General features: G+C 38.8%; 1 protein-coding gene across 2 annotated transcripts in view; it reads right to left on the bottom strand.

Annotated features, from left to right (window-relative positions):
- Positions 1-22,745, bottom strand: part of Abca15 (ATP-binding cassette, sub-family A (ABC1), member 15) — a 79,217-nt gene extending 56,472 nt beyond the window's left edge. Inside the window, exons 1-11 of one of the 2 annotated variants that reach the window (XM_006507945.4) lie at positions 22,407-22,745; positions 19,001-19,081; positions 18,381-18,645; positions 15,976-16,103; positions 13,914-14,064; positions 10,983-11,242; positions 10,574-10,690; positions 9,949-10,066; positions 5,815-5,988; positions 5,077-5,255; positions 340-474 (exon numbers count right to left, since the gene is read on the bottom strand). In XM_006507945.4, coding sequence (XP_006508008.1) covers positions 340-474; positions 5,077-5,255; positions 5,815-5,988; positions 9,949-10,066; positions 10,574-10,690; positions 10,983-11,242; positions 13,914-14,064; positions 15,976-16,103; positions 18,381-18,645; positions 19,001-19,060 — 1,587 coding nt within the window. In that variant the 5' untranslated portion in view covers positions 19,061-19,081; positions 22,407-22,745. The remainder of the gene's footprint in view (positions 1-339; positions 475-5,076; positions 5,256-5,814; positions 5,989-9,948; positions 10,067-10,573; positions 10,691-10,982; positions 11,243-13,913; positions 14,065-15,975; positions 16,104-18,380; positions 18,646-19,000; positions 19,082-22,406) is intronic. The other variant, NM_177213.3, reaches the window with a different exon arrangement.

Raw genomic sequence — 22,745 nt, 5'->3', positions numbered from 1 at the left:
TGAATGGTGGAAAACATCAAATGAAGATTAATGTTTCCTCACTCAAAGTTACAAAGCCCCATTAGATACTACACTTTAAAAAGGCAGCACTTATAGACTATATAGCACAGGTCATATGGATTGGCTAATCTTCTAGTAGAAGAATTAACTATTTATTAAGTACTGAAAGATAACGTTTTTATCTTTCTCCAGGGAAGTAAATGCAATGGCTATGACCTCCCATTAGCATATATACATAATTATATTACTTTGAATATTTGGGTATTTATCACATCAAAAGTTTACAGTGAATAAAAGTTAAATCCCAGCCTCATTAGGAAGAGGGTCATGGACGAATACCTTGTGTAGGTGTTTGATCTGTATGCCTGCTGTCAAATCAGTTGGTTCAGCTTCAAAGTACTTGCTTTCAACTCTCTCATAAAATTGGGTGATTTCTAGTTTTTGTTGAGGTGGTTCTCCAAACCAGTAAGAGTGCTAATTAAGGGAATAAAAATAATATAACTGGTGGCATGGAAAAAAAAAGAACATGCTACAAAACACTTTAAACTAATAGTGTTTGTACTGGGATAGGCTGCATACAATTCTTGAGATCAGATTTTGAAGCAAGCTAGCAATAACTTGAATTCCAATGGCTCAGAATATACTATCATATTAAAGTCATAAATATTTGAGATGGACTCCATACCCAGACTCCCCATGCCCTTCTCTAGAATCTGTGTCTGCAGACTCATGTCTTCTTCTGGGTCTAGCTTGGGCAGTACCCTGCAAACAGATTCTCATTTTTCTTTAACCCTCCAGGTCTCTGCCAGGACTCACAGCAAGTGCCCAGTCTTAGTCTTGGCACCCACGCCTGTGCAGCATGAACAACCCCGAGGCTCCTAAGGCTCCTACATCACTTACCACTGTTTAGTCCAACATCTCCTGGGCTGCAGCCAACCTCTAGGTTTTACCAGGATGAAGCCTGGAGAGTACCCCAAGTTCCTCATCCACACCTCAACCTCAACCTGCCTGATTTAGCCCGGTTCTCACAACCTGTGCACCAGCCTAGACTAGCCTTTCCATTGTCTCACTGCAAAGCAGCTTAGGTTTGAGCCAGAATCCTAACCACCTATTCACAAAATAACAAGACTCTCTCACATTACATCTGACCTTTCCACCCAGACTTAACTATCCCCACACTTTGGCTTGGAGCAGGAAATACAACCTGTACATTAGGATAGTCCCCTTTGTTCATCTGATTCCATCCAAGACATTCTAGTCTCAACCAACCCCACATCCTCTCTTCTCCCTCAACCTGTTTTGTCTCTGACAAATTCAGAACTAGAACGAAAGCCTCTATGAGGCAAGTAGAAGGTAAAACATTAGCTCTAAAAGATAAAATAAAGGATCAAGACCAAATAACGAAGAAACAAAAAAATATTTTAAAAAAATCCATGTATGTGTGTTGGGAGCCTCATATCAGCTGGTGTATGCTGTCTGTTTGGTGGTCCAGTGTTTGAGAGATCTTGGGGGTCCAGGTAAGGCCACCAACACACATACAGTAGAGAAATTCTGGGTCTGTGTTCATTCATAGATGATGCACCTAACCCTCAAGAGACTGGAGACCCCAGGGAGTTTAGAGGTCAGATGGGTTTGGGGGTGGGGGCATCAAAGTGCAGATGACAGGGTGGGGTGGAGAAGAGGTGTGAGATGTGGAGCAGTTGGAGGGTGGATGGGGGTGTGGGGAATGGAATATGGAGTGTAAAAAAGAAATTAAACATAAAATTAAAAAAAATACATGTAGCTGGACTTTTGGCTACTTTATGGGCTCCTTTTTCTACTGCCCTTCTCCACCCCTATTTCACCCTTCCAACTTCCCCAACACTAGGTAGGAGAGAAAAAAAAGATAGAGGGGAAACGGGATGTCTATATCATTAGACTCCTTCCTGCTGATGTCAAGTTCTTTGGGGCAAGTTTGATATTTACCATAAGGATATCTAATTTCAGCCACTTGACAACAACTAGCTTGTCAAATAGGCCCCTTTGTCAAGAAACTAGTGCACTCGCATGTGTGTGTTTATGTGTATGTGTTTATTCTCTGAATAATCCCCAGAAATCCAAAAATCATGCCCTTGCTAGAGCATGAGGCAAATCATAGCCAGCTGCTGTAGACAATCTGAATCAGCCCCACATCCCACACCTTGGATTAAAACAAAAACATATTCTTATATTTCTGTGATTATAAAAAAAGCCCAAAATCTCACCACAAATATGAAAGGAAACACATGGAAAACGTGGGACACCATGAAATGATCAAACCTTCACATTATAGGGACAGACGAAGCAGATTTCAAGTCAACAGCATAGCCCAGATTCTTAACAAGATCATAGGGGAAAAAAAAAAAAACTTTCCCAAACTAAGGAAAGACACACCTATACAGAAACAAGAATCACTTAGAATACCAAAGAGACAACAAAAGTCCCATGGTATATCATAGTTAAAACACTAAGTATATGTAACAAAGAAGACATAGTAAAAGTTGCAAGAGAAAAATATTCCAGTCACATACTGTGGTATACCTATCAGAATAACAGTTGATTTCTCAGTGGAAACTTCAAAAGCCAGAAAAACCCCAGCAATATCCATCCCAAGTCCTAAAAGACTGACAGCCGACATAAAATAATATACACAGCAAAACTAACTGCCATGTTTGAAGGAGAAAGAAAAACTTTCCTCAACATAAGCAGCCTGGAAAACGAATTCTCCCCAACAAATCAAAAGTAAGCAAGATACAGGAAGCAGTATTTTGAGTTGAAGAGAAAATGAGCAAATCAGAGAGACTGTGGAAAGACATATGACGCCATAATTATTAAAACATGAAGGCCCACGGAGAATACAAAGAAAACCAAAAGTCAGCAGCACAATGACTACAATTAACACACACACACACACACACACACACACACATTTCAGTAATAACTTTAAATATTGGTGACCTTAATTCCCTAATCAAAAGACAGAGACTGATTGAATGATCAAGAATAAAACCCAGCTAACTGCTGCCTACAAGAAACATATCTTAGTCTGAAGACTAAGACTGGCACCACTTTTGAGTAAAAGGATGGGCAAAAGTAACCCAATGATACAGGATCAGGAACCAAGCAGGTGCCACTACCCTAATATCTGAAAATATAAACTTTAGACTTTAAATTAGAATTAATAAGAAGAGATTTTTAAAAGGACACTTCACAAGAAGACAATTTTATCTAACATATTTGCACCAAACTCAGCGTGCTCAATTTCATTCAAAGAAAAATCTATTGCTGGATTTAAAGACACTGATTAGCATCAACAGTACTAGGTGATTTTAATATTCCACTTTCTCCAGCAGATAGGTCATCTGGACAAAAATAACCAGAGAAACATCAAGAATATACTGACATTATACATCAACTGGACTTGATAGATTATCTACAGTTACTTTATATAAACACCAAAGAATTCACTTTCTCTTCTGCTGCACATGGAAGCTTGTTAAAAATAGTCTACGTTCTGGTACACAAAACAAATCTTTACGAGTTCAAAGATTAGAATTGTTCCTTGTACCCCGTCTGACAATAATCCAATAAAATATAATTCAATAAAGCAGCCACGTTCATTGCTGTTCTATTCACAATAGATAGGAAATAGAAACAACCTAAAAGACCTTCAACTGATTAATGAGTAATGAAAATGGGTGACAAACACAGTGTGGAAAACTACTCATTTGTAACAAAAAATAATTATTAACTTTGCATATAAATGGATGGACCTAGAAGAGATCATATTAAATGAGGTAAACCAGATCCAAAAATCCCATGTTTTCTCTTATTGGAATCCTAGTTCCAAATCTTCAGATGTAAATACACAACATAGCTTATAGTAACTACAGAAACTAGGAAGGTAAGCAGGAACTGTTGGCAGAATTGGGGAGCAATGGAGAGGGAAAAGGCAGGGTGTAAATGATCTGATCAGGGAAATGGGAAAAGAGTGGGCTTCTTAGGAAGGGGAAGGAGGTAGCTGCAGAAGAAGGTGGGGAGAACATAAAGGGGAATAGCAGAGACAAGTGATTGGTAGGGGAAAAGGACAGACTCTTGGTGGAAGGGGAAGAGAAGTAAAAGCAGAAGAAAAGAGCCACAGATACAATATTATTAATTATTTACCAAAACCCCCCTATACACATAGCATTAGTAGACTGAACAGACTATGTTTAAGAATATATGTGTATATACATACTCATACACATGCAATTAAAACAATTAGTTTTTAAAAAGAGGCCATGGATTTGAAGGAGACTAGGGAAAGGTGCATAGGAGAGTGTGGAAAAAGGAAACGAGGGGAGAAATGTAATTAAAATTATTATCTCAAAAATAAAAAATCCTGTCCCCCAAAGTAAATATTTGAGAAGAATAGAGGAAAACTAGTACAAACTGATATCACAGAGTCTTATATCAGATCTCATCTGAACAACACACAGGCCCTAGATTTTCATACTATTTCATGAAGCTTTGACTGTAAGAAATACAGATAAAAGGCAGTGATGAGGATCCAAATGTGATTTAATTCCTCTGTGTTAATGTCCAGAGTTGCAGTGTTGCTAAGTTCTTTAAAAACACATAGTATTTCTGTGACACAGCCCTGCAAGTGCTGTAGATTGATTACTCACCAATTTGTACAGTTTGGTTAGTTTCCAGCTCTTACCCAGGGATTATGTTTCCTCACATATAATTATAGATATCTGCAACAATAATTTAGGACTCTAAGATCCTTACCTCATATATATATATATATATATATGAGGTATATATATATGAGGTATATATATATATATATATGAGGTAAGGATCTTATATATATACACACACATACATATAAGAGCTCAGACTGTATTAGAAAAACAATATTGAATTAGTATAGCAGGAACACAGATAAGAATGGTTCTCTTGTCTGCTTCACTACCTCAGTAATAGTATAAAACTGACTAGTGATTTTCTTTTAAGATGTTTTAGAACAAATTCACAAGGATTTATCCAAAAATAACAAGTGCCAAGACTCACCATCAAGAAAAAATTCCACGGCTTGGGCACACCGTACTCTCCTGGAAAGACAGCTTCTATATACCAGGCCACAAGGCCATATATGAAAGCATCAGCTAAAAGCATCCCTAGCACGTAGGCAAATAAAAAGCTGTCTGAATCCGTGGATAGGAATATGTTACTCCATTTCATTCCAGTTTCTAAGACAAAGCATGAGACATTCAATCAGGTGCCAGGGGGACTAAGATAGTTCTACAACTGTATCATAATTGAATCACTTGTTGGTCCTTTCTAGAGGTTTCTATATGAGTCTAACCTTAGATTTTAGGATTCCAAGGGGATAGCTGAATAAGTAATCTGAAAGTGTTTCTCACTATATGCAAACAGAAACAATTGAACATGAATGGAATAGAAATGAACTACACAAAATTTAGGAAAATGAAACTTAATAAAAATAAGCATAACTATGTATCAGCATGATTGTTCACCTTCTCACTATGATGCATGCTAACATCTCACTGGAATGCATAATTTTGGAGAAATGTTATCACTGAAGTGTAGGGATAGATGCCTGCTCCAACAGAAACAGGAAGGAATCCCCTGGACTCCCAGAGAGATTGTGAGGCCACTCATACACTTAATATGCTGGTATTTTTAGCAATTGAAATTAAATTAATCAAAATTACACTATGAATAATCAGTAAGATATCAGTTATGTATTTTCTAGAACACAGAAAAATTTACAAGGTCCCTACTCACTCTTTGCGTCTGTATTGACTAGGAATCTAAATCCAAACGCCATCCCAACATTAAAGTCAAAGGACCAGATCAGCTTCTGCTTGGATGGCATGCGCTCAAAGCTCTGATGCATTGCAACAGCTGGGAAGTAGGTGAGGAAAAATAAGAAACTTCCCAAGCTCATGGCCAAACTGACTGCAAACAGAAAGGGAAGAGTGGTCAGTTTAAGCAATGTTGAAAAATATAACATATAATTTTTTTCAAGTGTACACTGAGATAGGCATTACAAATAATGAACATGTTTGTGTTGTCTACCACTGTTTCCCCCAGGACATCAATGCCATACCTAGAACGCAGTGTGAGCACAGGATATTTCTGAAAAAGGGGCTGTGATCAAACACATAAGGAGCTCATTTTTTTTTAAATCATTCATTTTGTATGGAATGATTATGAGCATCATACCAGTTATTAGAAATTTACAATTTTATTTATTGCCAATCAACCTAAGACATTATAATCTTTAGAATAATCAAAATATTCCTCCAGGCATCATGAGATTCAGCCCATGTCATGGTAATAGATGAAAAGAAGTGTTCTTAGAAAAACCAAGAAACTACAGTTTTGTGTTTCAAACAACAACAACAGCAACAACAAAAATCCAACTAGATGGGTCTTAGAGTATTTAGGAGTCCCAAATGAAATTCATTTTCAGAGTTACCACTTAAAAATAGTTGAAATATTACTGTATTCCGCAAAGAATTATGAAGCATGCAAACAAAATGGTATGAGCTATTCAAATACAAAAAGATAAAGAAGACAAACAATAACACAAAGGAAACACTTGCCCCTGAGAAAGTCAGATACTGGATTTATTAAACAAAGACTATAAACCATCTGTCTTAAATATGCCCAGTTTCCGAAAAGAAAGAGGGAAGTGGGTGGGAAAAAGATATCTACTTAGAGACTATCAGTGAAGTGATGGAAATTATGAAAATGAACTAAACAGATGCTTACACTGCAAGCTAAAGTTTACAAAATGAAGAATTTACATGTCTGGGGAGACAAATGGAAAGAAATCAGCAGTTTAAATAGTACAATAAGCACTATACAGTCTTAAGGAGCAGAAAGAAAAAAGCAAAAGCTTGGCAGAGCCCAAGAGAGCTGGGAATCAGTGTCAAGTCACCTCCATATGCAAACAGCAGTCATAGAAGAAGCAACCAAGCATTTGATTGGAAGAACTGTGGTTTAAAATCACGACATTTAAAATAAAAAAGGCATATACCTCATCTAGAAACAACACAATTAAAACCCCCCACAACTTCAAGTAGGGAAGTCAAAGAAACTTACAGAAACACATTCAAAATAAAGACATTCAAGCTTAAAAGGCAGATATAGAGTATGAAGAGAGGGCATTGTCAAGTACAAGATGACAGCATACTTCCCTCTGTAAGACTAGAGGTAGGAAGTCATGGGATGACATTGTGTAAATAAAGCAAAGGTGTGTCAACCAAGAATTCTGTATGAAGCAAAGCCAGCCTTCAACAGTGCGAGAGAGACTTCCTGGTTCCGGGACCATACATCAGGAGTTTGGTGTCCTCAATACATTTTTGTTGTTGTTGTTTTATTATATTATTTGCTACTAATAACTAAAAAGCTGGGGGAAACACTCCAGTTATCTGTCTGAGAGGAGAGGCTATACCTTTAATACTTGCTAGAGCTCTACAGAAGTAGTTTTTAAATTATCGTTGGTGCTAAAGTCATAAATTGCTCACAATATGGCATTAATTGTAATTTATAAAGGAAAATAATCAGAAGCAATATAGAAGAGGAAATGAGATGAGAATCAAAGTGGAAGATACAAGGAAGCAACAGACGAGGCACATAAAATAGATGGTTGAGTGTCAAACGGAACTCCTTCCTGACCAGGAATTACCTTACTTGTTTACATGGATTTAATACAACAGCGTGAGTTAAATCCTGAAGTGGCAAAGGAGGCAGAAGGTGTTGGAAGTTCAAAGATACATATTAATTGTGAGTCTAGAAAAAAAATTATTCATGCCAACACCTAGAGAGAGTGAAATGGCTAAACTATCAGATGAAATGATAGATTTCAATAATCAAAAGATACTGTGAATAGTTCTTGAGCTAAAAGGCCTTGCTATGTAGCTCTGGCAGGCCTGGAACTCACTTTGTAGACCAGGCTGCATTCTTCCTACCTCAGCCTCTGGAGGGCTGGGATCAAAGGTGTGAGCTACCACACCTGCCCAGGATGGTCAAATTTTCCAGAGGAGAAAACATATCTCACTCATGAGACACACTTAGGCTTCATTAGAAACTGAGGAAATGCAAGTTTACTATTCATTTCTCTTTTGTGGTGCTGACAACTGGCAAGGACATAGAAAAACAGGAATTCTCACCTTCCACCAGAACTGTAGTTACACACACACACACACACACACACACACACACACACACACACACAACCCCAACTTGGCATGTGAATCCTTAAATGCTGAGAAAGCAAGCTTTATTTGTCTCTGTTGTTAGAGATGACTCTAGGCACCAAGTATGTAACCCAAGTAAAGAATGTCTGAGTGAACAAATCAAGGATGAAAGAGTGAATATCTGTCCATTGATTATTTTCCATTTCCATCTTTCAGTCATTTAAAAATCTTTCAAAACCTACCTATTACCTAAGTCTGTCTTTACTTGTGATGCTGTGACCCTTTTTTGTGTATGCTGTGATTTAGTATGTTTTGTTGCTCTTTGTGTGTCCTTTGCTGGTGACTAGTTTCCCATGCCATTGTTAATGTACTGTGGGGTACACGGAAAAAACATTATTTCTGGGTATGTTTGGGTGCCTCCAGTTGAGGTCAGCATTTGAATATGTGGACTTTCAAACCTATCTGGTTGCCCTGCCTTATATAAGCAGACATCGTCCTACACTGAGAACAAAAATATGGAGAGAAAAAGAATTCTCCTTTTCTTCCCGACTGCCCTCACAGCCAGGACATCAGTCTTGTCCTCCCCTAGGACCAAACTAACACCATTGGCTCCCTTCATTCTGGGGTGTTAGGACACATACTGGAATTAATCACTGGCTTTCCTGCCTTGTCCAGTCACAGATTTTAGATGGTGGGACTTTTTGACCTCCATACACAAACCAATTCATAATGACACCTTTTATTTTCCATTGTTTCTGCATCTTTGGAAAACTCTGCAATAATTTTTGTGCATGTGATTGATATCCATACACCAAAGGTCAATGCCAGCTCTGTGGGGGTAATCACTGCATTTCAAATACACAACAGACCAGCAGCAAGTGTTTAAGTGCAAGGAACAAGTCTGGTTTTTCCTTGCTTTTCTTGTCGTCTGATACATGCAGTCATTGCTCCCTCCAATTCAGAAGCCATTTTCATCTCAGTAATGTGTGGAGGAAGGGCTAGGTGGATACCATACAAAAGATAGTACAAGGCTAGAAAGAATCCCTAAGTATGATCAAATATGATCATACCACCTCATGAATGCTGTGCTTATCAATTCTCATTCTCACCCACTGTAGTCCATTTCTGTTCCTTCTTCTTCTCTTCTTCTCCTCCTCCTCCCTCCTCCTCCTTCCTCCTCCCTCCTCCTCCTTCATCCTCCCTCCTCCTCCTTCCTCCTCCCTCCTCCTCCTCCCTCCTCCTTCCTCCTCCTTCCTCCTCCTTCCTCCTCCTTCCTCCTCCTTCCTCCTCCTTCCTCCTCCTCTTTCTTCTTCTTCTTCTTCTTCTTCTTCTTCTTCTTCTTCTTCTTCTTCTTCTTCTTCTTCCTCTTCCTCCTCCTCCTCCTCCTCCTCCTCCTCCTCCTCCTCTTCTTCCTCTTCTTCTTGAAAAAAATCTCAGATCGTCTAGGCTGGTTTCAAACTTACTATATTGTTGAGAATGCCCATAAGCTCCTGATTCTCCTGTTTCTGCTTCACAAGTACTAGCACTTCTGTGTGAGCTGTCACTGAACAGTCCCTCCACTTCAAGTCATTACAGGCCTACAGGACATCTTAGTTAGAACACCAAGACTGGCTGTGGTGGTAGTTAACATTTAGAAGGAGCTTTCAAATATAGATAGCATTTGGTTTGGTTTGTTGCTCTGGCTCTTTCCCAGGAGGAACCATCCACTCACCTTTATTAAACAATGTGCTAACCATAAAACTGAAGAATATCGAGGAGATGGCATAAAATAACAAAAAGATGAAGACAAGGGTTGGGTCATTGTATTGGAAGATTGGCGCAGGTTCAATCTAGCAAAAATAATTAGAAATCCAGTTTAGTTGGGTACAATGTGTTATTATGACAAGGCATAAGAAAAGAAATATCCTTAAATATTTTATTATCCCTGGTCAACACCAGTGGCACTCTCCCGGAGATGAAGAATTAATGCTTTTGGGTCTTACAGAGCCCAGACTGGCCTTGAACTCTCTATGTAGCTGATGATGACCTTCCTCTGCCTGCTAGGATTACAGGCGTGCAGGATGACTCCCTATTTATGCAGATTTGCATATGTCAGGCAAGTATCTTTAAAGCCACATCTCCAACACCAAACAACTGATTTCTTGAAGAAGGCCCTAACGCCTTGAACTGAAGGCAGTGGAGAGAATCAGCAGCCTCTGAGATTTTACAACCAAGTCCACAAAGGCCGAGCTTCCCTTCCCTTTCCCAGCAACCCTAGAGGTGTTGGGCTGGTCCAACACTCCTGCTTTCCCTCTTAACGTTTAGCCACTGCATACTGGAATCAAAAAGACACTTACCTTGACAAATAAAACCATGCACATAACTATAATGTTAATAAAATACAGACAGAGGAAGGTGAAGAAATAGGCAACCCAGAACATCCAGTTTCTCAGTCCTATCATGAGCTGGTATTCCTGTGGGAGAATTATCACAAATTAACTATCATGAAAACACAACATGCACACACACACACCAGTATCATAGAGTTCTCAAAACGTACTGACATGTTATCTAATTTCACATTTATGTCCCATATCTCCAAGTTACAGAGGATAAGACTAAAGGCCAGAATTTCATTAATTGCCAGTGAAACAGAACTGTCTATAGATTTTGAATATGAAGAAGTAATTCGACCTCCCACATAAGTTCATGCCACATTTTCAAATTCTTCAATGAAAATGGTGTCTACAAAAAAACTAGAGTTACCTTTAATCGGTTTTCCTTTTCCCACACAATGGACCAAACTAGGACATAATGATTAAAAAAGAAGGTGCAGGCCACTGTTAGAGGGATGAAAGTAGTAGCAAATAAATAGAAGTAATCATGATAATATGCAGGGTATGGAAATCTCTGAATGAAAAGACTAATGTCATTGAAGAGTGCTGCTGCATCAGCTCCACCATGATGTAGCATGATGGCCTTGTCTAGGGCATGTTGCACAGCCAGGAACCCTTCCGTGATGTACCCTAAAGGAGAAAATGAAGATCACTAAGTAAAATGACTAACAACAGCCGCCGAGCTGAACAAAGGAAAAAAAAAACAAACCCATGTACAGCCATGTATTGTATAGGAATATTCTGGCAATGAAGGTGATCTCTTTTATGACTAAGGCACGATACAGCTAGCTTAGTCTGTGTGAACTCACTGGGATGTTCACATGATGAAATGGAAGATGTCTAGCACTGTCCTTCTGAGACCCTGTGCCCCTCTTTGGTGATACATGGACTGTCAGTGGAACAAAGCAAAGTCAATTTTCACCAGTCCCTTCTCTAGGTCTAAGATCCTGAAAAGTTCTCCCCCCACCCCCCTGTTTTTCCACATAAACACAGAATGAGTCCTTCTGCTGTGAATAAAGATGGTGTAGCTCTTTCTTTCTCAAGTGTTAATGACTTTCTACTTTTTCTTCCTGTTATAGATAGGAGCTTAGAGTAATTTGCTACAAAAAATTGGTGAGATCAAATGTCTTTATTTTGTTCCTAATATCTGGGGCCAGGGGTGTTCACAATGTTGAATTAGTAAGCTACACATTTTCCACAGGCGTGTTTTTATTGGTACTTAGGGTTAGTTTTAAAAACATGCCTTCATGTTGGAAAAATCAATATAATGGAAAATTACAACAGCAGTATAGAGGGTTCTTGTGTGCCATGTATCTTCAGCTTGATTACTCCCTGCCATCCTGCACAAAGAGAAATAACTCTGTGTCACTGGAATTTCATGAGGGGGAAGGGTTAGATTTTTAAGTCTCAAAGGGCTCTTAGATGTTGATGTATGTCCCTTGTATCCCTAATCTCTCCAAGACTTTCATCATGAGGGGTGTTGGATTTTGTCAAAGGTATTTTCTACATCTAATGAGATGACTATGTGGTTTTTGTCCTTCAGTCTGTTTATATGATTTATATTACATTTATTAATTTGTGTATGTTGAATCATCCCTGCATCTCTGGGACAAAGTCTGCTTGACCATGGTAGATGATTTTTTTTAAAAAATGTGTTCTTGGATTCAGTTTTCAAATATTTTATTGAGAAATTTTGCATCTACGTTCATAAGGGAAATTGATGTGTAATTCTCTTTCTTCAGTGGATCCGTATGTAATTTGAGTAGCAGGGTAACTGAGGCTTTGTCAAATGAATTGGGTACTGTTCCTTCTTTTTCTCTTTTGTGGAATAATTTGAGGAGTGTTAGAATTAACCGTTCTTTGAAAGTTTGATAAACTGCTACTCTAAAACCAACAGGCCCTGGACTTTTTTTTTTTAGTTGGAAGACTTTTAATGACTGCTTCCACTTCGCTAGGGGTTTATAGGTTTGTTGAAGTTGTTTTCTGATCTCTTAACTTTTGCAAGTGGTGTCTATTGAGAGAATTATCCATGTCTTTTAGATTTCCCAATTTGGTGGAGGACAGCTTTTAAGGTATGACCTCATGATTCTTTAGCTTTTCCTCACTGTCTGTTGTTGTTCCCCACTTTTGTGTCTGATTTTTTTTGTTAATTTGTATATCCCCTCTCCCCTTTTAGCTAGTTTGGGTAATGTTTTGTCCATCTTGTTGATTTTATCAAAGAACCTACTCTTTGTTTCAGTGATTCTTTGTATTGTTCTCTTTGTTTCTATTTTATTTATTTCAGCTCTGAGTTTGATTATTTCTTGCCATATGCTCCTTTTGGATTTTCCTCTTTTTTTTTTCTAGAGCTTTCTGCTGTGCTGTTAAGTTGTTAGTGTGAGATCTTGCCAGAATTTTTATGTAGGTACTTACTTTGTGAACTTGCTCCTTAGAACTATAATCATTGTGTCTCATAAGTTTAGATATGCTATTTATTCGTTTTTTCATTCAGTAAAGAGCTGTTCGGTTTCTGCATGTTTGTTAGCTTTCTGTTGTTGAAGTCCTGCTTTAATCCTTGAGGGTCAGATAGGATGTAGGGAGTTATTTCAATTTTCTTGTGTATTTTGAGTCCGGTCAACTTTGGAGAAAGTCCCACAAGGTGCAGAGGAAAAGTTATATTCTCTTGTCTCTGGGTGAAATATTTTGTAAATATCTGTTAGTGCCATTTGGTTTATAATGTCTGTTAACTCCAGCATTTCTCTTTTCAGTTTTTGTCTGGATGGCCTGTCTATTTGTGAGTGTGGGTACTGAAGTCTCCCACTATCAGTGTGTGAGGATCAATATGTGATTCAAGCTGCAGTAGTGATTCTTTTACAAACTTGGATATCCTTGTGTTTTAGGCATAGGTATTAAGAATTAAAATGTCATCCTGTTATCCTTCCCCATTTCTTCTGATTATTTTTGATTTAAAGTTTATTTTGTTAGATATTAAAATGGCTATACTAGCTTGCTTCTTTCTATCTACCTACTTTTATATCTATCTATCCATTCATCAATCTATCTAAAACAATACTAATCAAAGAAAAGAAATCTATCAATTTAAGAGTGGGGGTGATGAGAGGAGTTGGGGAGCTTACTTGGGAATGGTGGAGAGGAAAACAGGGAAGGGGGAAAGTGATGCAATTTTATTTTAATTTAAAATATTCTAAAATAAATTAATCAATTAAATAAACACTTTGTAGCACGGGTCTGAAGAAATAGGAATCCTTCCACCTTTCAATGCAACAAGCTAATAAGATAAGTAGGTTAAAGGTCTGCTCACCAGGACTGCCTCCGTCTGCTTCATATGGGTTTCTGGGTCCCACAAGACGCAAAGAATGAAAGAGAAATTTTGTAAGCCAGGTGTCCCCTTGATAATATGCCCCAGAATTTATGTTCTTCTTAATATCACTAAATCTCAGGTAGTATTTTACCTAGGAGATGTAATAAGAAACAAATTATATATGAAAAAAGAAAGAAAGAAAAGAAAAACATGGCAAGAATCAAAATTCTGGGAGTGTATTGATGAGTATATGAGTAGACTTCAGACAGTGACAGCAAGCCTACCATGTGAGATATTTTGAAGTGTCAACAACAGTTGAATTCTTCCTGTGGGTTTATAGTAAGCAAGCATACCCAGCAGGAACTCATGAGTATCATGAATATATTTTCCCTAGACAGACATCTGAGTATTAACTTATATTCCCTAATGTTAGCCAACTCTTCCCAAAGGAAAATCTCGTCCTTTCCTAAAAAATGATTGAGGAGAATACAGAAGGCATGTGTTAAGATACCAGGGGGAAAAGTTGCATAATTACTGAAAGAAAAGATCAGTAATTTTAGAGAGCTGAGTAAACTTCAAGCTACATTGTGTTAGGCCTTAAAACTGTCTGAGATAATCAGTAATCAAGCAAGCGAGCAAACAAACAAAAACCACATATTTGCAAGCGTCAGACCAGAGAAATTGGTTAGAATAACAGGACATGCAGGTGTGAGTGATTAGCTACATATGAAAGTTTTAATATTAGCGTTTGAAGGATTAGTCCACATTCAAGGACAGCTGCCCCTCCTTGGGGGACTCATGTCCTAGTCAAGGGTAAATTTACTCATGTTAAGTTTAAGTTTGGCGATAAAGGTGTGTTTAGAATACTTATGGAAAGGTGGAAGAGCAGAGAGAGCTTGTGTGGTTAGGAGACAATATGGAGCCAAGCAAATTTGTAAAACACAGGCAGAAAGCAGGCAGATGGGCATGGCACATGAGACTCTGAAATGAAAGCAGAAGGTGGGAGGTTTGAAACTGGACCAAATGCATTTCTATACACCGATGAGCCAATATTAGCTCTCAAGAGCCAGTAACTTGGGGTATGTGCCATGTGAACACCAAGGTGACCAAAAAGAATAGAGAGAAACCAACTAGAGGCCCCACTTTACCTCCCCTTGACAGCTGCTTGTACCTTGAACAGAGAATTTTGGCTCCATACGTATCTACATTCCATCCTTGGCTCATTTGCCTCAGTACCAGGGGCATTAGATTCAAAGCATTGTCTTTGTCTTTGAGTGCAGTTATGAGAATCATCCCCAATACTTGTAGATGTCCTGATTCCGATTCAGTGTGGACTGGTGAACACAAGTGTTCTCAACTAGAATTTAGTTCCTTGAGGAACAGGATCTACTCTTGACCATGTGCTTTCTTAAATCTGCTCAAAACTCCATTTGAATATTCCCTTATTACTGTGCATCTACCTGTGACCCTCACAGTAGAAAAGGGACATTCTCAGAGTTTGTGAAAATACATTCAATTTATCATAGCAAGCTTTTTGACCTAGGAAACTTGTGCTTATTTCTGCAACATCAACAAGGTATGCACAGTTGGACACAGCAACAAAAGTAATATCCTTAATTGTCGTCTGTATTTCCCAAGATCCCAGTATGTGGAGAAGGCCTGGCAGGCAGTGAATATAACTCTTTCCTCTTTAGCACAGCAATAGACACCGGAATTAGTTTTAGACCAAAGTCCATGCCATGGTCAAGAAGCAAATTATTCTCTTCATTATTAAAGGCAATAATGATATATCTGATTCATTAACTCTCCACAAATTGGAAGTACAGACATGAGGTTTCTCTTTTTAAAATATTTATTTTATTTTTAATTATGTATATTTGTGTGTTTCTGTGGGTGGATATATGCACACAGGTTCTCAGATCTCCTGAAGCTGTAATTACAGATGGTTATGAGCTGCCCAATGTGAGTGTCAAAAATTAAACTCTGGAAGAGCAATATATGTTCTTCACTGAACCACCTCTCCAACCCTGAGCCACGAGATTTCTATGGAGAACTCTCTCACCTTCTTTGGCAGAGGATCACTGCTGTTTGCAAAGTTGTGGCCAAACACAATAGCAGCCAGAATATTTCTAGAGTTGACAGTTGACCTAGCATAATCTTCAAAATCACTTTCTGAAGGAAACCCTATAACTGTAGAGAGAGTGGGAGAAAAAAGTCTGTAAAAGCAGAGTGTATGGCAGTATGCCTCAAATTTCCAGTCTGAGAAGAAACTAGGAACAAGAGTGTTATGCCATGATTCTGTCATATTCAAATTAAAAGGATGCAGATTTGGAAAATGAAGCCACTTCATGATTTTACTACTTGAGGTAAGTATGTTTCAATCATTGAGATTTTTTTTCGATCAGTGAATCTAACTTTGAAATTCAACCTGATTGACCTTAGAATAGGTGTAATTTGTATTTTTCTAAGTAAAAAAAAATCAGTTATTTCATGTACAGAACATTTGTATACAGTACATTGGATACTCTAAAGATTCAGAATCTTTAGAATTCTGATCCTAGAATCAGAAGCATGGTTGATGTAAACAGAATGCCAATGACTTAACAGCTGCTGTGGTGAAAATGGAGTCCCATGGAGTTTTATTGCTTAGACTGACATGGCTTTATTCTTCCAGCAAATTCCTGATTCTGATTCCCAGAGACACACAAGAGAAGTGCTCTCTCTCTCTCTCTCTCTCTCTCTCTCTCTCTCTCTCTCTCTCTGAGTTCCCACTGTCAAAGCACATTCTCCTCCATACCTGTCACCTCTGCTCCCTCCTGGGTGTCACTGTTTCTGCATCTCACTAACACTATTGGGAATCCAGTTCCTTCAACTACTTCAACGCCATCATTTTCATAAACAAATCCATTTACAACAAAAAGAATTCTCCATCATTTCAGCCTGTTTTGTTTTGTTTTTCTATCTAGCAAACATAGGGAACCTTGGTTGGGTTCATCCGTTGAAAGACCTGCAACTCAAGTGGTTTATGGCAAGTATTGCCTTATGTTTGCAAAAAAAAAAAAAAAAAAAAAAAAAAAAAAAAAAAAAAAAGAACCATGGCTGTGCAGGCTGGAAAACAAATGTATAGTCACACTCTAAGAGGGTAGGGGGATGAGGTTATAGATTTAAGAACTGATTTTGATTCTGATGCTGCTGAGGCAGAGGAATTAGATTATGTTCTTATTTAAGGAGAGGACAGTACTAGAGGGAAGGCTACAGATTTTGTAATGGTATTTGCCTCCGTTAGAAACAGGAGAGAAACTGGTCTAAGAATGTGAAGGTAACCAAGGAACTGGAAACTCTTGAAACAGTTCTACATAGCTTCTCTAAGTAAACATGCTGTGGTCTGGATCTGCACTGAGCATGTCTCCCAAAGGCTTATGCGCTTATAACTCAATTGTCAGTGTCACAACTCAGAGGGAGCAGACCCTTTAAGAGGTGGATCTGGAAAATAGTTAACTTGTGGGAAGGACTGCTCTGAGGAGTGGCTACAAAAGCTTTTGTAGGACTCAGGTTAGCTTCTGTGAGCACCCTCACAGAAAAGAACTGGCTTGGGTCTGCTCTATATAGCCTTCTGTCTCTCCATGTGATTCCTATCAAATGTGCTACCATCACAATGCCATTTACTAAACTGTGATATGGCCAAGATGGTTCCCCACCAGGTGGGGACTGAACAGATGGTGACCCCCAATCTTGTTCCCCTACTCTCCAAAACTATGTGTTAAATAAATTTCTTTTCTTTATACACCACCTGCCCCAGGTACTTTCTTTACATAAAATGGTCTCAGATAAAAATCTTCTATGTATTGTGCAATAATGTTTTTAATAATTGACCACTTATTTCAGATTAAAGACATGCTTACCCTGTGACTGTGTGTATGTCCTGTGCATAGCAATACTCTTTTTTAGGTTGATTTTTTTATTAAATATTTTCTTTATTTACATTTCAAATGCCATCCCGAAAGTTCCCTATACGCTCCCTCCGCCCTGCTCTGCTACCCACCCACTCCCACCTCTTGCCTCTGGCATTCCCCTGTACTGGGGCATATAAAGTTTGCAAGACCAAGGGGCCTCTCTTCCCAATGAATAGCAATACTCTTGATGCTATTCTTGCCCAGACTTTAAAAACTCATTCAGAAGTAATGGGGACACAGTATTACAGGCTGAACAATAACTTAGAAAAGCCATCAATTGGTCAGCTAATGCTAAAATATTACTTTGGGTTTTCTGTTTGTTTTATAGAGAAAAAATAATATGAACTTAACTTTCAAGTTTAACTAGTTTTATAGTAGTATACCTAGAAAATTGACCCTTAGCTATGAGGATGTCCTACTGTGTCTTGTATAGAAGATAATCACACAGTTAAAAAGCTGGTTTTTATTTTCTAAAATTGTTGAATAATATGCTTTTATGTAAATTTTAACTAACCTTTCATATGAAGGTTTAAATCATTTTTCACATTTTTGACAATATTCTCTACCACCATGATGTTGGAAGGCACATAAGCCAACTCCCAAGGATAAAAACTGGTGACAGAGGCTCGGAAGAAGGAAGGAACAGTGCTGATAGGTTGGTCAGGAAAATACAGAGCTTCAATCTTCTTTATACTAAGAAGGTGGCGTGTTGTCAAAAGCACAATGCTGAGCAAAAGCACCAGGACTATCTCAGAAACTAAAGTCCCAAACTTCCGCCTCTAAAAGAACAACAATAATACGTTAGCGTTCCAAGAGATTGTTGATTTAGTGAATGGCTATTTGTGTATATTAAGACAATAAGATACTTCACTCATTCAGATTACATATGTGACCAATAAGCATAGCTTTACTCTATGATAGAGAAGAAGTCAAAGGCTGTCTTATTTCTCTCTCCTATGTGACATTCTACTATTACCTCACGCTGTGTAGATTTTATGTTAGGAAGAGAATGACCCAGCCCTGGAACTGAGAAGAATAAAATAGTATAAAATAAAAGGCAGCCATTACAATGTGAGAATTACTCTCTGACCATCTCTGAGCTGTTGGAACAATATTATGCCAAGTTCAACTTACCTTTAAAGTAAAGTTCTTCCACAGAAGAAGCAAAAGTTTTCTTGACTCCCATGAAGCCATTCTTTTGATCAGAGTTCAACTCTGGAGGAATTAGAAATGTTTTTTTTTAAAGAAAATTAAGACTGTCTACATCTTCAGATATGCATCTTTCATTTGGAATACTCATTAGAGGTCAGGAAATTTGGAAGGGAGAAGTTTCAATAGACAGAAGAGGGAATTCAGTGGTATAAAGATTTAAAGGGGGAATATTGGGTTAGGAAGGGTTAAATTTGGGTAGGGGATGGGAGGGCAAAAGATAGGGAGAGATAAATAACTGCAAAGACCTTTAGGAAAATCATATAGGAGCCTGCCTACTACTTTAGAAGTGTACACATATGAGAGAGAGAGAGAGAGAGAGAGAGAGAGAGAGAGAATTAAAATGAAATTATCTTAAAATGGGTTATACAATGCCCCTACTAGATTCCAAAAGCTAACAAAAATTCCAGTGCTAAGAATGGTTTAACACTTTTGGAGCTATTGGTCAGTGTGGTCCCATAGACCTCCCCCTGAACATTAAAGGCTATTGCCAATTGCCAATACTATCGGCACACTCCAGACTCTACTGCTAAAGACACTGTACACTTAAGTCAGAGAACATGAAAAAAAAATCAAGTTGGTTCTCACCCAGAAGCTTCATTCCTAACTGCCCAGCTTTCACAATGTTGCAAGATGCTATTGGTGCCTCCAGAGGAGGAAAATTATCATCAGTCGTCCCCAGCTATGAACTTCATGAGTGACCATAATGACTGGCCTGGCAAGATATGCCCACTGGTGCAATTGCACCAAAAGCAAGAAACCAATGATTTATTTAAGTCTTCCACCAGAAGACGAAATCTATATCAATAACAACTATCAGGTCAAGAAGCCAGTGGTTAGGCAGGACCCTCAGGGAGAGCCCACTACTATTCTTCTAAACGGACATAGAATTAATAGATGATTAATCCAGCGCCTAAATCTTGTCAGCCAAGCATCTCCTTCAGTAAATGGCGACTAACACAGAGACCTAGAAAAAGATGGAAGTAGAGACTAGGAGACTGCTCATGCTTAGCCCTAAATGAGACATCTATATTATACATGCTACGCCCAAAATGGCCAGGGATGGCTGTGGAAGACGGGTGAAAAGAGTAAGAACCAGCAGCAGTGCACAACTCCGAGTAAATAGTTTCTGCTGGACACAAGAGGACATCCTCACACATGGACTCACAGTGGTTACGACAACAAGCACAAAACCTTGGAAAGCTCAAGCTAGGTCAGATCCCAACATGGAGAGGGAGGTCCCAGTGCCACCCCTGTCCAGCTAGGCATCGGTAACTGATACGTTCTGAGAGCGGAAGTGTGGCCCTTGGTACATCAACAATGCTCCAGTGGAAGACCATACACCCAAGTATATATGGATAGCATAAACTGCTCAATAAATCAAAACCAAGAAAAAACAAAATCCTGAAGAGAGGACAAATCTGGGTAAGTAGGGAAGGGGGGGTAGATATGGGAGGAGTTGGTGGAGAGGAGACTATGATCTGAATGCATTGTTCAAGATTCTCGAAAACAGAATAAAAGTTTTAAACCAATAAAAGAAAGAAAGAAAAACCCTATCCAGCAGCATGTGACTTTTAGACAAGTAAACTACTTAGTTTGTGTTAATTTAATTTTCTAATACATCTTTAAAATAGCAATAAGCATTGAATTACAGGAGTAGTCATTTATCCCTATATTTTAAATGTATTCAGCATCTGTGGTGATTTAATATCTAAAAAATGTCCCACACAGAGCAATAAGGTGCGAAGAACCATTTTATAAGCCCAAGATGCTGCCTGATGACATCTTAGCCCCTGGATTGTTGGAAGCTAGTGAGCTGCTATGTTAAAAGCTTCTAAGAGGTTTTTTATTTATTATCATGAAGTGTTGGTTCAGATTCGAGCATGGCTAAAACTAAGTCCAAGATAAAGCAATTAGCTTCTGAACTTAAAAAAGTCTGTCGCTCCACCGTACGTAAAGTCCAGCTGTCCATCCATCTCTGGAAACGCAGATGGGCAACTAGCAACACTCCCCTCCCCGATTTGATATCAGGTTGTTTAGATCCAAATCCCTACCACTGACAGTGGCACCTCTACCAGTGACCTCACACAACTGACAGAAATTACGGGGAAGAGAGCTCTGAGGAGAAGAGCTGGAGCCCCAGGCCTTAAAGGAACGTCATCAGGTTAAAGCTTTATTGAATCTTAAAATGAGGATGAATCTGAAGGAGATGGGCTGTTTTGGGGACTATAATCCAGACTCAGGCACAGCAATCAAATCAGGGGCCCTGTTAGCATGTGCACACACAGACACACACACACACACACAGACACACACACACACACACACACACACACACAAACTCTTTGGAAAAAATGACGCTTGAGTAGACTTTATAACATTTTGGAAAATAACAGCAAAATGAAACATAACCATAATATTACTAGGAAAATCTCTACTACTGTCTTTAAATTTATTGATATTGTTGTTGTGCACGTGCAACACATGGCCATAAATAAAAATAAAAGTTAAAATAAAATTAAAGATACACCCCAAGCTAATGAAACCAAAAGAGTACAGAAGTAGCTGTGCTAGTTAAAACAGATACAAAGTCAGGCTTGGTGACACATGCTCATAATTTTAACTACTCAAGAGGCTGAGGTAGGTGCTTGTGGAGCTGGACCTGTATCATATATATTTTCTGATCACAGTGTTATGTAAGTTTGATATAAATAACAGGAAATACTTTTAGAAAATTCACAGATATATGGAAATTAGACACCATGCTTCTTGTGAGTAAAATCGTCAATGAAGGCTTTTTTTCCCCCAGAAAGCAATTACCGATGTCTTGAGACAAATGGAAATGGAAAAAAAACATACTAAACTTACAAGATTTAGCAAAATACTCACTCTTTAAGGGAAGTTTACAGGATTAAAATTTACATCCCAGACTTTCAGAGAAACAACTTGCCAGTATGTCAGGGAACGAGAATAACAAGAATAAAACTAAGTGAGCAGAAGAGTGAAGCTCGGGAGGCAACCAAATCCTACACAGCCCAGACATCTCTTTACTCTGTGTTCTGGGTAAAGGAAAAAATGTGGGGCTAATCCCCACCCTCTTTTAAGACAGTCTCATTGTGAAGATCTGGCTGGTCCACAACTCAAAGGGCAGTGATGGGGCATCCTGCCGTTTTGCCTTTGACCTCCTACACCCCGAGCTGTGGTTTTGGCATTATCCCCATTTCTATATAGAAAATGGCAAATAGCGAGAGAGACAGAGAGAAAGGGAGATTGAACTCCCAGGGTATCTGAAAGCAGTGTGAGAGCAGGGGACACACAAGGGAGGACTCACCACTACTGCTCTAGTTAAGCAACCTTAAACCACTTAGCGCCTTATCCACCGAAGAGCATCATATGGCCCAGTTCTGGAAGCTCTTCCTGCACACAAGCAAGGCCTTAGCTAACCGTCCTGTAGGGTAGTGCTCTTTCTTCCAAGATCGTGGCCCCGGATCGGATCTCGTGCAACGAATTAAAAGTACAGTCGTGGGTGGACCAGAGGCACGCGCCAAGTGCGGTGAGCCGTTGAGGAGAGTCAGGTGCAAGAAAAAAGATGGAGGCACGTGCTGGGGGAGGAACAGGGGATGGGCTGGGAGTAGGGGGAGCCAACAAAACAGAAGGATCACGGAGCATA

Source organism: Mus musculus, chromosome 7 (genome assembly GCF_000001635.26).
Source record: "Mus musculus strain C57BL/6J chromosome 7, GRCm38.p6 C57BL/6J".
NCBI lineage: Eukaryota > Metazoa > Chordata > Mammalia > Rodentia > Muridae > Mus > Mus musculus.
Note: the sequence above shows the minus strand (reverse complement) of the source record. Positions and strands in the feature narration are given on the sequence as shown.